The 15,024-nt window shown below is 41.6% G+C and overlaps 1 protein-coding gene across 4 annotated transcripts in view; it reads left to right on the forward strand.

Annotated features, from left to right (window-relative positions):
• LOC123762393 (serine/threonine-protein phosphatase 2A 56 kDa regulatory subunit gamma isoform) overlaps positions 1 to 15,024 on the forward strand; it is a 121,543-nt gene that overhangs the window by 48,624 nt on the left and 57,895 nt on the right. For 2 of the 4 annotated variants that reach the window (XM_069324480.1, XM_069324486.1), the window contains exon 3: positions 10,786 to 11,041. In XM_069324480.1, the coding sequence (XP_069180581.1) occupies positions 10,786 to 11,041 (256 nt within the window). The remainder of the gene's footprint in view (positions 1 to 10,785; positions 11,042 to 15,024) is intronic. The other 2 variants (XM_069324485.1, XM_069324491.1) reach the window with 1 other exon arrangement.

Consider the following 15,024-nt stretch of genomic DNA (forward strand, 5'->3'; position numbering starts at 1 on the left):
ATTCGCAACAGAGAAAGTGAGAGAAAGTTACCTGGGAGCGCGCAAGAGCTATAAAATGTTTACACTTTTCAGTTTTGTCACCTCAATTCTCGTCTTAGGTCTTTCATTTTGGTATCAATGTGTTCGCAATAGAATTCCCAACAGGAGTATATGCATATAATGTCAAAAACAGCAGCGCGCTCCACCCGCCGACGTGATGAAAGCAGTCCGCAGTTACCAGAAAGAGAGCGCTGCACCACCCCAAGGTGCCTCTTATTACATTAGAGAACGCAGTAATTCTGAAAAGTGTATACTCTTTTCAACTTTATCATCTCAATTCTTGTCCTAGGGTTTTCAATTTTGTATCAATGTGTTTGGAATAGAATTCTCTACAGAACTAAATGAATATAAAGCCCAAAAGCCCAGCGAGAAAGTGAGCGCGTCTTACCCGGGAGCGGGCAAGAGCTCTTTCTTCACTTTGGACATCTCAATTCCCATACTAGGTCTTTCATTTTGGTTTCATTGTGTTCACAATAGAATTCCGTACAGGAGTATATGCAAATATAAAGTTCAAAAGCCCGGTGTACCACCCACAGCAAACAGAAAGTGACACCATTACCCCTCCCTCCCCCCTGTAAGCACTAATAAAGAGCAATAAAATAGGTATGCTCTTTTCAACTTTGTTACCTCAATTCTGGTCCCAGGACTTTCATTTTGGTATCAACGTATTTGCAATGAAATTCTCTACATGACTAAATGCATATAAAGCCCAAAAGCCCGGCGAGAAAGTGAGAGCGTGTTACCCAGGAGCGCGCAAGAGCAATAAAATGTGTACACACTACACTTTGGACATCTCAATTCTCGTCCTAGGTCTTTTATTTTGGTATCATTGTGTTCGCAATAGAATTCCATACGGAAGTACAGTACTGCATATGCAAATATAAAGTCCAAAAGCCCAGCATACCACCCACAGCAAACAGAGAAAGTGATGGAGCTTTACCCCAGTGAGCGCTAATGAAGAGTAATAAAATGGGTATACTCTTTTCATCTTTGTTACCTCTTTTCTGGTCCTAGGTCTTTCATTTTGGTATCAATGTATTCACAATGAAATTCCCTACAGGATTATATGCATATAATGTCCAAAACCGCGGCGCGCCTCTCCCGAAGCCGCCACCAATTTGCCGCCCGCCAATTACTGCCAAGGGCTCAATGCTGAGTCCTTGCCGGACTTCCCTCTATTTAACGGAGGACTCAATGCTGAGTTGTTGCCGAGTGAAAGTTTAAAAATCTGTGTATAGACACTTGTTTTTCCCTATGTTTTAACCAGCCCGTCCTCCAAAAATGGGGTAGTAAATGTAAGAAGACAAAAAACTGCAATTATGTACTATTCATAGCAGTTAGGAATTGTACTTATTTTCACTTAGTATTAAATCGTACTGTCAAATATATTGTGAATATTTGAGTTTACCTGAAAAACTGAATAGAAAACCACAACCTCTCCTAACCGTCTTAGTTTTTGAAGATGATAATTTTATTGCTTCTTAATTACAATTAGTACTTAACCTATAGCTATATTTATATTACAGTTTTATAAAACTAATAAAACAAAACTAAAATATATCAATACAGTGGCACCTCGACTTACGATTTCCCCGACTTACGATAATTTCGAGTTACGATGTAAATTTCATCGAAAAATGTGACTCGACATCCGATGGTGTCATCGACTTACGATATTTGTTGGTACACATTCGGGTCGACTGAACGTGTGATTCCTAGTCACGCGGTCCGACCTGCCTCAGTTTACTACAGCTGCCCGCTTAGTGACGATCGCACCTATAAGAAATTCCGCGTTTGTGGTGATTTTTTGCATTTTGAACATTAACCCTTTAACTGCGCAACGCGCCTGCAGGCCCAGGCTTAGGGTGCGCAACGCGTCCCCGAGTGTTTTTATTTTTCACGTTCCATTCAAAACTCCCGCGGCTACATAGGGTTCACATCAGCTTCCTCAGTGGTCTTGTAAACTGACGCCATCTTAAAAAAAAAATCATGGTCCACATTGCCGGGTGTCAGAGCCTCAGTAATGAGTGAGCAACCAAGGCTGGCGCTCGCAGCATGAGCGCACAGCACTGCTGTTCAGCGTGTGACCACAGCATTGCCTAATATTGTCAAAATATACAGGCATACCTCAGTTTACGAGTTTAATTGGTTCCTGGAGACGCCTCGTATTCCGAAAACTCGCATTCCGAAGCTAATTTCCCCATAAGAAATAAAGGGAAATGAATTAATCCGTTCCTGACTACCCCAAAAACCCCACATCAAACTAAATTTTTATACCTAATTTACCTAATTCATCTAAATAAACCTACAAAACTATGTTCCAGTTATTACTTACCTTGCTGTTGAGTGCTGTAGGCGTATGGAAGATGGTGAGGAGGGGGGAGGAGGAGAGGAGTTACTGTTTGGAAGGGGAGTCCCCTTCCATAATCACATCAGGCAGTGAGGACCTTTCTGGTGTGCTCTCCCTGGGACGTTTTATCTGAGTGCCACTAGGTCCTGGTTGAGGCTCACTGCTCGATTTCCTCACCACATATCTGTCCATGGAAGCTTGCTTTTCCCTTCTTCGCAAGCTCTCTCTGTAGTAAGGCATCACATTGTCATTGAAAAGATTAAGACAACGGCCTACTACAGCTTTCTCTGGGTGAGTCTGTTCAACAGTTGTTTGAATCTCTTCCCACATCTGACACACCTTCTTAATTACTGCAGAAGGGACATTCGCTGGTGCTGCTGCCACCTCCTCCTCCACTGCAGAATCATTCGCTGCTGCGTTGGCTTGCTGTTCCTGTTGAAGGGCTAGGAGTTCTTCGGTGGTCAGTTCTTCGTTGTGTTCTTCCACCAACTCCTCCACATCATCACCATCCAATTCCAAGCCCATTTGCTGGCCTAGACTAACAATTTCCTCAACAATAGGCGCATCATTTATAGGCTCAAACCCCTCAAAGTCTAGTTCTCTCACACATTCAGGCCACAATTTTCTCCAGCCAGAGATCAGGGTTCTTTGAGTCACTTCTTGCTAGGCTTTGTCAACGAGTTTTAAAGCACTACAAATGTTAAAATGCTCTCTCCAGAACTCTTTGAGGGTGAGGTTTGTGGCTTCAGTCACTTCAAAACATTTCCGGAAAAGTGCCCTTTCATAAAGTTTCTTAAAATTCGCTATGATTTTCTGGTCCATAGGCTGAATTAGAGGAGTGGTGTTAGGAGGAAGGAATTTAACTGTGAGGAATTTATTGTATCTAGGCAACAAATCATCTTCCAAGCCTGGAGGATGAGCAGGAGCATTGTCAAGGAGAAGCACGGCTTTGAGTGGCAATTGTTTCTCCTGCAGATATTTTTCTATGGCAGGGCACAGCACTTCATTCACCCACTCCGAAAAAATAAGCCTAGTCACCCATGCTTTTTTATTAGACTTCCACATCACACACAAATGGGTTTTCTGCACTTTATACTGTTTGAAAACCCTTGGATTTTCAGAATGATACACTAGCAAGGGTTTAATTTTCAAATCGCCACTCGCATTTGAACACAGCACAAGCGTAAACCTATCTTTCATAGGCTTGTGTCCAGGCAAGGATTTTTCCTCCTTGGTAATGTATGTCCTCTTAGGCATTCTTTTCCAAAACAGTCCTGTTTCGTCGCAATTAAACACTTGTTGCGGTAGGTATCCCTCAGCCTCTGCAAACTCTTTAAATTCGTCAATAAATCGTCCAGCGGCTGGTTTGTCTGAGCTGGCTGCCTCCCCATGCCTTGTAACACTATGGATACCACTTCTCTTTCTAAATTTTTCAAACCAGCCCCTGCTTGCCTTAAACTCTTTCGTATCTGCATCACTCGTTGCAGGGGTATTCTTTAGAAGGTCTTCGTGCAACACCCTGGCTTTCTCACAAATAATGGCCTCCGAAACACTATCACCCCTCAACTCCTTGTCGTGTATCCAAATTAATAACAACTTTTCCACTTCTTCAAGTATTTGTGGTCTTTGTGCCGTTAATGTTCTTACTCCTTTTGCCACTTTAGCACCCATAATCTCATTTTTCTTCTTAAGTATAGTGCATATTGTTGATGTGGCTTTGTTGTACTGCCTACAAAGTTCAACAACACGTGTACCGTTCTCATGCTTCCGAATGATCTCTTGTTTCTCCTCTATTGTCATCCTCACATGAGCTTTCTGGCCTTTATCCTTACCACTGGCTTTCTTGGGACCCATGGTGAGATATATAATAACAAATTGTATAGACAAATCACCAAAAATCCAACAAAACACTGAAAATCCGCAAGAAGAATTGATGTGGGGGTAGTCACTGAGCGCGAGACAATGGTAAACTGAGGGGCGGCGGGGCAGAGGGGCGACGATCGCCGAACCACCACACGCTAGGTCGGCCTGTACGCGTATCAACAAACTCGCTTCCCGAGGTAACCCTCGCCTTCCGAGACAAATTTTTGGAGTAAATACTGCTCGTCTTCCGAAAAACTCGCATACAGGGACACTCGCATTCCGAGGTACCACTGTATATATAATCTGTTTTATTTAGCCATGATAGTATTATAGAAGAGCCCGAGTGTGATAATGATGGTACAATGTTCAAATATCAGTGATTCAATGCTATTCACGATGTTCACAGAGTTAGCCACAGCACCACAGCATTATTTCGTCCATCTAGGAATCTTCAAACGACTTTTTAGGTTCCTTTTCAAAATAAACTTGTGGTCAATTATTCATTTACAGGTATTAGTGACCAGGATTGTGGTTATAATGAGCGTTGTGCGTAGGAAGGAGAAATTTTGGTGAGGGAGGGAGGAAGGAAGAGAATTGAGATAGCCTCACTGTGTGGCAGTAACTCTTGTTTTGCTCACCATATTAGCTTCGTGGTTTGCTATGGGGGAACACACATGTACATGGGTATATACAGTGTGTGTGAATAGTGTAATAACAACACTAAGAGTATGTTGTGAGGAGCTATTTTGGTGAGGGAGGTGACGTCGTAATCGTGGCGTCGTCTGCTGTCTGCTGTGTGATTTGTCATGTAGTGTATGGTGGCCACTACTGTTTGGACACAATACCGGCTTACTTGCATAGTTCTGATAAATAAAACATGTAGATAGGTATATATAACATGTGTAAATTGTGTAATAAATACAATAACAGTATGGTGGGAGGAGCAATGTTGGCGAGTAAGATGTTGGAGTGAGGGAGGGAGGGCTGGCTGGGTGTGGCTGCTCACACTCGCGGTGTTCTGAGTGTGTTGATGGTGAATGTATATAGTGTGTGGCAGTGTAGAGTGTGTACATATGTTGTAAATATACATAAATGAACATGAAACATTGGTGTGAATAACTGTATGATTTGGAGGAGTAATGATGGTGAATACAATGTTGGAGGAGTGAGGGAGGGCTGGTTGGGTGTGGCTGCTCACACTCGCGGTGTTCTGAATGTGTTGATGGTGAATGTATATGGTGTGTGACAGTGTATAGTCTGTAAATAGATTGTATATATACATAAATTAGCATAATACATGGTAAATATGTGCAACATATGTGTACACAAGTGTCATGCACGTAACACAGTGTCTTCAGACAGTACGGATGTTTTACTGCCATAATATAGTGTACGTGTTCATTATACATAGGATTAGCATGTAAAAACAAATAAAATGTATTTGGAACTGTGTGCAAAAAATGTGCAAAAATATATTCGCGGCAACTCGCGCGCCCCGCCCAGGGCACCCCGCCGGCCCCGGGTGCATACTGCTCTGGCAAACGGGGAATTATGACATCACGGCCCACCTTTCGGACCCTATAGCAGCCAAAGTAAGTACAATTTCAAACTTGCGTTGCTATACCCATATACAGGGAGGGGTTTTTGACACTTTCCGAGGAAAAAATAATTTTTTCCCAAGGTTTCATTTCCTGCGCACTGGGGGGATGTCATATTTATAGGCTGCGCAGTTAAAGGGTTAAAGTAATTATTATATATCACAACATGAGTCCCAGGAAAGTCAGTGGTAATGCTCATCATATGAGATCCCATGTAAGAATGACCATAGTTTAGAAACAAGAGATCATTCATAAATATGAAGATGGTGTGCAGGTTGTTGGACTGGCTAGGCAGTACAACAAATCTCAGTCAACAATATCCACCATACTGGCTAAGAAAAAGGACATTATGGTGCTAAAGTGATACATATTACAGACAAATGTTAAAACGAAAGGAAAAGCAAATGTCTCTTTGACAAATTTGTAGTGAGACAAACAAGCACTGAACCACAACCAGGTCCTAGTGGTATTCAGGCAAAACGTAGGAGAGTACCCCAGAGAAAACATCACTGCCTGATGTGATAATGGAAGGGGACTCCCCCTTCCAAACAGTAACAACTCTCCTCCTCCCCCCTCATCACCATCTTCCATATGCCATCAAGAGCCCTCCACTCCATAAAGGTAAGATAAACTTAGGTACTGTATTGTAGTTAGAAAAAAACATTGTATTCAGTATAAAATGTATTTGTATGTTAATATTTTGGAGGGTGGGGAACGGATTAATTCAATTTCCTTTATTTCTTATGGGAAAAATCGCTTTGATTTACGATCCGTCTCTGGGAACGGATTAGCATCGTAAGTCAAGGCTCCATTGTAAGTTGTAAAGTAACTCAGGATATTTTAAAATTTTGTATAAAATCTATATTGTTTAATAAACCTGAAAAAGAAATTCCTGATATTTAAAACTTGTGTATTGCAAATTGAAATTGAAAACTTCATCCTAAAATTCTGAGTGTCTTAACAGAAAACGAGGAGAATTAAATTGGGGGAGGGAGTTGGGTAAATGTAACAGCCCCATAAGTGCAATTATGCACTCTTTATGACAGTAAGAAAGTGTACTTATTACACTTGGTATTAAATCGTACTGTCAATTCGGAGGATGGATTGGTTTTAACACTTGTCTGTAGTGAGACATCACATTCTCACTTTGAATGATCTCTTGTTTTTCCTCTGTTGTCATCCTCAACTATTTTCTTGGTTTGAACTTAACCACTGACTTTCTTGGAACCCATGGTGTGATTATATAATAAGAACTTTTATGTTCAGAAACCAAAAAAGCACAAAAACGATTAAATTCTTCACAAAGAATTCAAGCGCGGTCGTCATTAGGCGGGAGACACTGGTAAACTGAAGCGAGCCACGTGCTGGGTCAGCCCATTTATGTATCAACAAACTCGAGCACCAAGGTAAACCTCAAATACCAAGTAAATTTTTTTGAAGAAATTGAGCTCAAAAACCGAAAAATTAAAAAATAAGGACATTTGAAAACCAAGGTACCACTGTACGTCAGTATATGTACTATGGTCCTCATTGTCAAATTACTACCAAAATAGGAGGATGGGCTGAATTTTAATGCCTTTGGCTTCTTTGGTGTGTTCTTACAAACAACACACTCACCTTGGCCACTTGCACACTTTTCAGTAGCTGGTATATAGTTCATTTTTGTGTAGCTGAAAACCCTCCTTGAAAGCCAGTTTGTCTGGAGTAGCATCAAGCAATGCTGGGCTGAAACTGCTTCTAGATACTGTATATCATGAATGTCTTTACCAAACTTTGTTAGTAATTGTGTCAGAACTGTAAGAGACACAGTTAGTGTACACCCTGATTTCACCATGTACATATTGTAGCTGATAAGCATAGTTATGTCAACAAGGTGGCAAAACATCTACTTGGGTCCACTTGGCAGTTTCACGTACGCACTCAACAGTGCCATCTATCATGTCACACTTATCATCCAAGCGTATGTTAATGTTATAGGCTATGACACAATCTGGTTTATATACTGAAGCTTTTGTTGCGGTGTTGACCTTGCCACTGTTTACCATCCTGCCAGTTTGAATGGTTGTCAACATATTTACTTCGCATCTCTTTCTGACCCACTACAAGTATATTGTCATTTTGTTTTATCTGGCATTCACCTGCTGCAATATTTTCATGATGCAGGCATTTCGCTCCTCTGTGACTGTACTGTGCCACACAATCAAGTATTATGTTTGAACAAGAACCATGTTAGCAAGGGAATGGTATAATAGTCTGTATATAAAATGTGGCCCTTGTTCAGCAGTGATTAGCTATTAGCATCTTTACTACACTGCCTGGGAAACTGTGAGGAGTGTTATTCAGAATGTCTGCGTCAGTACCAGAATATAGATTGTAAATGACTAGTCCCGTTCCACAGTCACAGAGTACAAAGAATTTCAGTCCAAATCTGTGGCATTGGAGGAAATATACTGCTTGAAGGCAAGACGTTCTTTGAAAAGCACTAGTGATTCGTCACTCTACAACTTCTAACCCTGATGTGTAGAAATCTTTGTAGCACTTCCTGACAGACCACTGGAATATTATCTAACACAGTGCAGAGTTACAAACCAATTAAGATTTCAACTTAGATTCAACAGAGCAGTTGTTGTTAAACACACGGGGCAAAATCTTACTGAAACGACCATACGAGGCATTAATACTCATACTTTGCCTAAGTAAAACAGAAACAAGCAACACTTAGTGGGCCAGCCAGAGGCTTAATGACCGTGCAGGAATATCCCTGCAAAAAAATAAAAAAATAAAAAATAAAATCCCATTCAGTTCTTCAGTTCACTAAGGATGTATCTCTCCACAGTCTATCATCTGCATTTTGGTTTTCACTATTTTCATATTGAATACACCTAGGAAGTAAGAGACGTCTGTCGCAAGACATGTATTTCTGAACACAGGTGATAGGACAATGGAGTCTTTGTTCCAATAGTCATGAAACAAGACTATTGGAAAATTAACGAGAACATTTCGTGCCATATCGCATAGTGGAGAGGTTAAAGCAACTGTTAACAACCACACGGCTATGTTTGTGCCTTGGACTATCAAGTACCAGACATAGCAACATTAACATTGAGACATCCAGAAATGGCACATCATCTTTTACTACCTGGCTCTGTGACTTAGAAAGTTGTTGATGCATAATAAGTAAGCAGCAAGAAAATGCATCTGATGATTATACCACCCCTTAGCAAATATGGTGGCTCTGTAGATGACAGTGCTCTGGATAAGGCCAAGCTTAGCATACAATGTGCAAGTTATGGAGCCATTTCACTCTCCCTGTGTTGCCTTCCCTTACCATTTCATGCTTATCTACCTGTAACATCACAGAAGAAAAGTTTAAAATGTCCTCGGCCACCCAGATGTTATCATTACCCTTAAAAGGTATGAATATTTGTTAAGAGGCTACAGCCTTCTTCCAAGTCTTTATTAATTTGCAAAATATGGCACTTATCTGGAAGAAGACCAAAGTTGTGTGTCCTTAAAGAGGTAAACAAGGTATCAAATAAGTATAGATCAATCATCATTAAAATGTTGGGAAGATCTTTGAAATATCCTTTAGTGACTAGGGAACTACCCTGTTAAGATGTATTCACCAAGTAATAAGCAGCTAGATCTGCTTACACCTGTTAGAGCAACTCAAGCTAAATAAAGTTGGGTTGATGTAGAATTTCTGTCTCTTCTTGACAGTTTGTATAGTATCCAAACATTCCAGGTTATGAAGAAACATTCTTCGAACAAAAGTGTCATATACACAAGTTGTACCCCTTGGTAGCGTGATTGAACTATTTTTGTGGAACACTTTTGCAACATCCTAAAGTGCTTATGTGATAATTGCATGCTTAATTTTAGAGAAAATATAAAAGTGAATACAAATTATATTAATGGAACTTTCAAAATCTGTATATGTATCTTGGGAACAACGACTACAAATTCTTGTTGCTCAGGAAAAAACTTGAATAATGGCTCTCTCAAGAAGGCATACAATACTGTACATACTAGGTGTTGACTGTTAAAAAATCTCCTTTACTAGACATGTGAAAGATGTTGCATCTAAATGCACTTGGAAATTTTCATGCATGCAGAGTTGCACATCACGATGCAATGTTAGGATAGGCTTTTCACTTGAATTTCTGTTCTTGTCTGATTTATATTTGTAACTTTTTTCTGTCATGAGTAATGTTCCACAGTGGTCTTTCAATTTATTATTTGGTCCCCATATATTGCTGGCTCAATTCTTTACAAAAAGCATGTGAGCTACACTCTGATAGACATAGTAAAAAATTTATCATGGGAATGACATTAATAATTATGTAATGTAATAATAGTAATAATAAATGTAGATTCAGAAGTAAAATTATCCAGCAGCACTAAGAGTTTAGCATGTGACTTGCAATGAGTATTTCTGTGATGATGATAAATTTGCTATGTCTCATCCCTGTACCAGAGAAAGAGTAAGGTAACTTAAATACACTCAAGTTTATTTGAAGGTTCAGAGATACTGTATCTTTCATTTAGCTTGACAAGATGGTCTTAAGTTTCCATTATCTTTCCATTATCCTAAATATGTTTTCTGATGCCATCCTAAAAACCATGATGGAATCAAGTAAGATTTTTGTTGCATTGGCTCTTTTGAAAGTAGTGCTGTAGTGTGTGTTGTTTCTCTTACTAAAACTAACTGCTATTCTCTCTCTATGTGTTGCTTGGTGTTGTACGTGCGTGGCTCCGCTGATGGTAACTACAACAACCACAACTGCAACAACTTGCTGCTGTGCTCCTGCCTCCAACACTACCTGCATTCCATCACTTCCACCTTCATCACAACCCCCACCTTCATCACCACCACCACCCTCTTCTGCCACTGTCATCCTCTCCATCACTTCACCATATCACCAACACAATCAGCAGCAACAGCAGCCACAATCACCACACGAGCCGCAGCCGCAGGAAGATGACCAACAGCAGCAGCCAGTTGTTGGTGGAAATGATGGGCCTTTGGGCTCTGTTGCATCCATTAAGGATGGCCTACCTCCCCCTACACAGATTAATAAAATAAAGTTTGGCCCTGGTGCTCCCCTCATCAAGAAGGAGAAGAGGCAGTCATCATCACGGTTTAACATCCCTAAGAACAGAGAACTACAGAAGCTTCCATCACTTCGAGGCAAGTATTTGGTTGTAGAGGTTCTTTGTACGCATGGTCTTTTCAGAGAATTTAGTTATGAATGTGATCAGTTTTGTATTTTTTCTTCCAAATACTATGTTACCTAGTGGTTTAACTTAGAGATGGTAGGAATTAATGCAGGGCATGGGGGTGGTTCACTGGAGAAAGCACAGTACAGTACATTAAATTTTTTACCAACAATTGTAAAATTTAAATTGTTTTAAATAAAATTTTCTGGCTTATTGTCTATCATTAGGTTAAGGAGATATGTTAAGTCGTGATCTTTGTCCAGAAAGAACAGAAAAGAATTTCAGGGCTGTGGGTTACGGATATTGATAGAGACTCCTGTACTTTCATAATGCTTTCCAACCTTTGTTAGCATTACAGCAAATTTTTAATGGCAGTTTCATTCATCCCCTTTTAACAATGGGCTTTGATTCAACTAGTGCATTGTTTGCATGTTGTATTTTTGCCCAGTCACACTTGGCATATCTGCCCATCTTGTCAACCTTCCTCTCCAGTACCTACCCTCAAATTCACAAAACAATTAAATTTTCTATAATTTTGATATCATAATTGTATGATTGTATTGCATGTTTTCTTCATTTTATTAGCTACAGACTGTCATGTTCTCGTCATGTATTTTCATGTCTCGGGGAATAAGGCTTTTACTTGAGCCAAATGGAATTCAAGGAGTAGGGAAAGAGCTAAGTAACAAGATGACAAAGTTATATTTATAAACACACACAAAGTATTACACGGCATAAATTCACTTCTTACAACTCAAGGTTATTCTGAAGGAAAACCTGGTATCTTGTCACCCAAACAGGGCTCTGGACTCCCTATGGCTCTTAGTCCAAAACTGGAACTGGGCACACAGCCACCACACCCGTTAAGATGTATTCTTAACTGGTGTCACACACACACACATATAACCCCCTAGGAAACCAGGTTTAAGGTCATCGGTCACAGGAGACCTTATGTCTACTGGGAACCATGAGCCAGAACCTGGCCCCCTCAGAGAGGCGCAGGGAGCAATGGCTTATGAGCACTTTACATTTAACCCTTAGACTGCGCAATACATACATATATGATTTGACAAAAAATAATTTAACATAAGTTTTTAAAACTTGCATAAACACTTTCCAATTTTTTTTTTGGCATAATCAACTAGGCAAATGTTTCAACATTGTCTAAATGATCACAGCGTTACTTGAAAATCAAGAGATTCAAAATTAACTTTAAAATTGAATATTGAAAACTTCAGATTTTCAATTCAGAATAAAAAATATGAACTATCATTAATTGTTCATTTAATGTTATTATTCTCTCAGAATAGCATATGATCTTCATTTTCATCAAATTAGAATATAGGTTTTCAGTATAGTTTACTGTAAAAAAAATCGTCAATAGGGCATTTAAAATATGCGGCAAATTTAGACCAAAAAAAATTATAACACTAAATGTATAAAGTTTATGAAAAATCCATTCTGATGGGAGCCGGTTGGCCGAGAGGACAGCACGCTGGACTTGTGATCCTGTGGTCCCAGGTTCGATCCTGGGCGCCGGCGAGAAACAATGGGCAGAGTTTCTTTCACTCTATGCCCCTGTTACCTAGCAGTAAAATAGGTACAGTACCTGGGTGTTAGTCAGCTGTTACGGGCTGCTTCCTGGGGGTGGAGGCCTGGTCGAGGACCGGGCCGCGGGGACACTAAAGCCCCGAAATCATCTCAAGATAATCTCAAGATAAGATGGGATTGTAGAACAGACAGCAGAGCACACAATATGTCAAAATAGTGAGAATCGGTTGATAACTGGAATTTTAGAAGCCACACAAAGTTGAAACTCTGGTTTCAGAGATAATTGAAGTTGAAATTATCAGCAATGAATAAAGGTAGTTTTAATTCGTTAATTTAATTGTATGTTTTAATAAACATTGTTTGGCATTCTTACTCAAATATGTGAAAGTTGTAGGTCAATATGTGTTGAAATGAAGTCAAGAAAAAATAACCCCCAAAAAACACAAAATATAGGGATAATTATAATAATTATAATGATTTAGGAGATATATTTAGGGTATACTTTATATAAGTTAAAAAGCCCAAATATTGCCCCTAATCATCAAAACAACCTAAAGAGATAAAGAAAAGTGCTGCGTTGCCGGCTTCCTCTTCAGGGTTTTGGGGGTTCCGTGCCTTGGCGCCTCCCCGAGCCTTCGTCCAATGTGTTCACAGACGGGTCGGCTAGGGCTTTGGAGACTGGCTGGCCTGGAGACCGGTGCTCTCCAGGCCAGCCAGGGACGGTGGGGTCCGTCCTTCCATCACGCTCACCACGATTCGGGAGTTCACACGGGTCACTCGGGGTTCTACCATCTGACTCCATTTTGGGGTTGGTCCCTTCAGGTGACTCGTCTGCTGGGTTCTTAGGGTTTGGTTCTCCATGCGGTTTGTGTCCAGGGAGTGTCCAACTTCCTGGCAGACAGCCTGTCTTGGTTTATTTTGCTGTTCACGGATTGGCTGGTCACTGCCGACTCGTTTCGTTAGCTTTGCCGGATGTACGGACTCCCGGACATGGATTTCTTTGAGTCGGCATGATCTCGGCGTCTCCCATTCTCTGTGGTGTCCTTCCCTGCCTGCGAGGTGTTCTCGGTGGATGCCTTTCAGCAGGACTGATCAAGGTGGAGTTACCTGTCCCTCTTACCCCGGTCCAGTTGTTGCTTTGGGTTCTGGCACGGTCGGAGTCCTTCCCAGGGAGAGTAGTCCTCGTGGCCCCTTGGTGGCCGGCCCAGCTTTGTTTTCAGATGCTGCTTGATCGGTGTCTCAACCTGAGGCGTTTCCCGCAGCTTCGCCGCTTTTGGCAAGTCGGACCGGTCCGGTACGTGGCTATTTCGGCCTTCTCCTCGGCTCTTTGTGTCTGGTCTTTTGATGCGGGTATGTCAACATCTCTATGGTGATCAGGTGGCTTTGTTGATGGTGTCCCACCTGTGAGCTTTGTCTCGGCGACCATATGAAGTTTCCTGCTGTTTCTTTTTGCCATTTTCTTGCTCTTCGTAGGTTGTCTTCCTTTTTGCATTGGGTTGTCTTGTCCTTTCTTGATTTTTCAGGACTGTCATTTGATGATTCTTACCGTTGCCTCGTATTGTGCGGCGCTGGCAGTGCCACTTCAGCTTGCGTTCAGGTGGACGTCACATCCGCCCCATTCTGTATGCTTTCTCATGCTTTGTTTCACCTCCGGCATGCTCATGCGCCACCTGAGCCGTGATGGTCCTTGGTCAGGGTGCTCTTATCATTCCTCTCCTCAGTTTGTGGTAGCCCCTTCGGTTCAAGATTGTTTTTTGCCGGCTCTATTTTTGTTGGCATTGGCTTTTGGGGGTTGGGTCGGGGAGCTTCCGGCTCTCCACCGGCGCAGGGGTTTCTGCTTTTTTGGTACTGGTGATAGGTTTGTAAGTTTGCAGCATTCTCCATCTTTTCTGGCGAAGGCCGAGACGGCTGCTTTGTGGAGGGGTCCTTGGGTTATTAATGCTTGGTTGGTTCGGCAGGGAGTGCATCATGTGTTGTGTCTGTTGCGGCTCTTCGCTGTTACCCGCATGCCTCAGTTTGGTGGCTGGGGATGCGCTTTGGGTGGATTCGGTTTCCCTCGTTCCCTTTTCCAGGGCTCGGGTCTCCCAGGTCGTCCGCAGGGTTATTCAATCTAACCAGATTGCGGTCTATCCTCGTGACCGTGCCGTTCAGCCGTTTGCAGCTTTGACTGCCGTGTTTGGTAACATTTCTATGGCTCATATTCGGGCACGGGGATTTGAAGGTCGCACAGGGTCCTGGCCGCCCGTTATTTTATGAGCGTGTCTACTTCTGGGCGTTCTTGTGTTGCTTTGGGTTGCAGGTTGCAGCCTGTTGTCTCGACTTTGCGTTGCGGAGTGCATGGTGGCTGCCTCCCAGGTCAGCCCTTTCTTTTCCTTCTCTTTGGGTATGTAGCTTCAGGGAGCC

The sequence above is a fragment of the Procambarus clarkii genome, chromosome 2 (assembly GCF_040958095.1).
Source record: "Procambarus clarkii isolate CNS0578487 chromosome 2, FALCON_Pclarkii_2.0, whole genome shotgun sequence".
In the NCBI taxonomy this organism is placed as follows: domain Eukaryota; kingdom Metazoa; phylum Arthropoda; class Malacostraca; order Decapoda; family Cambaridae; genus Procambarus; species Procambarus clarkii.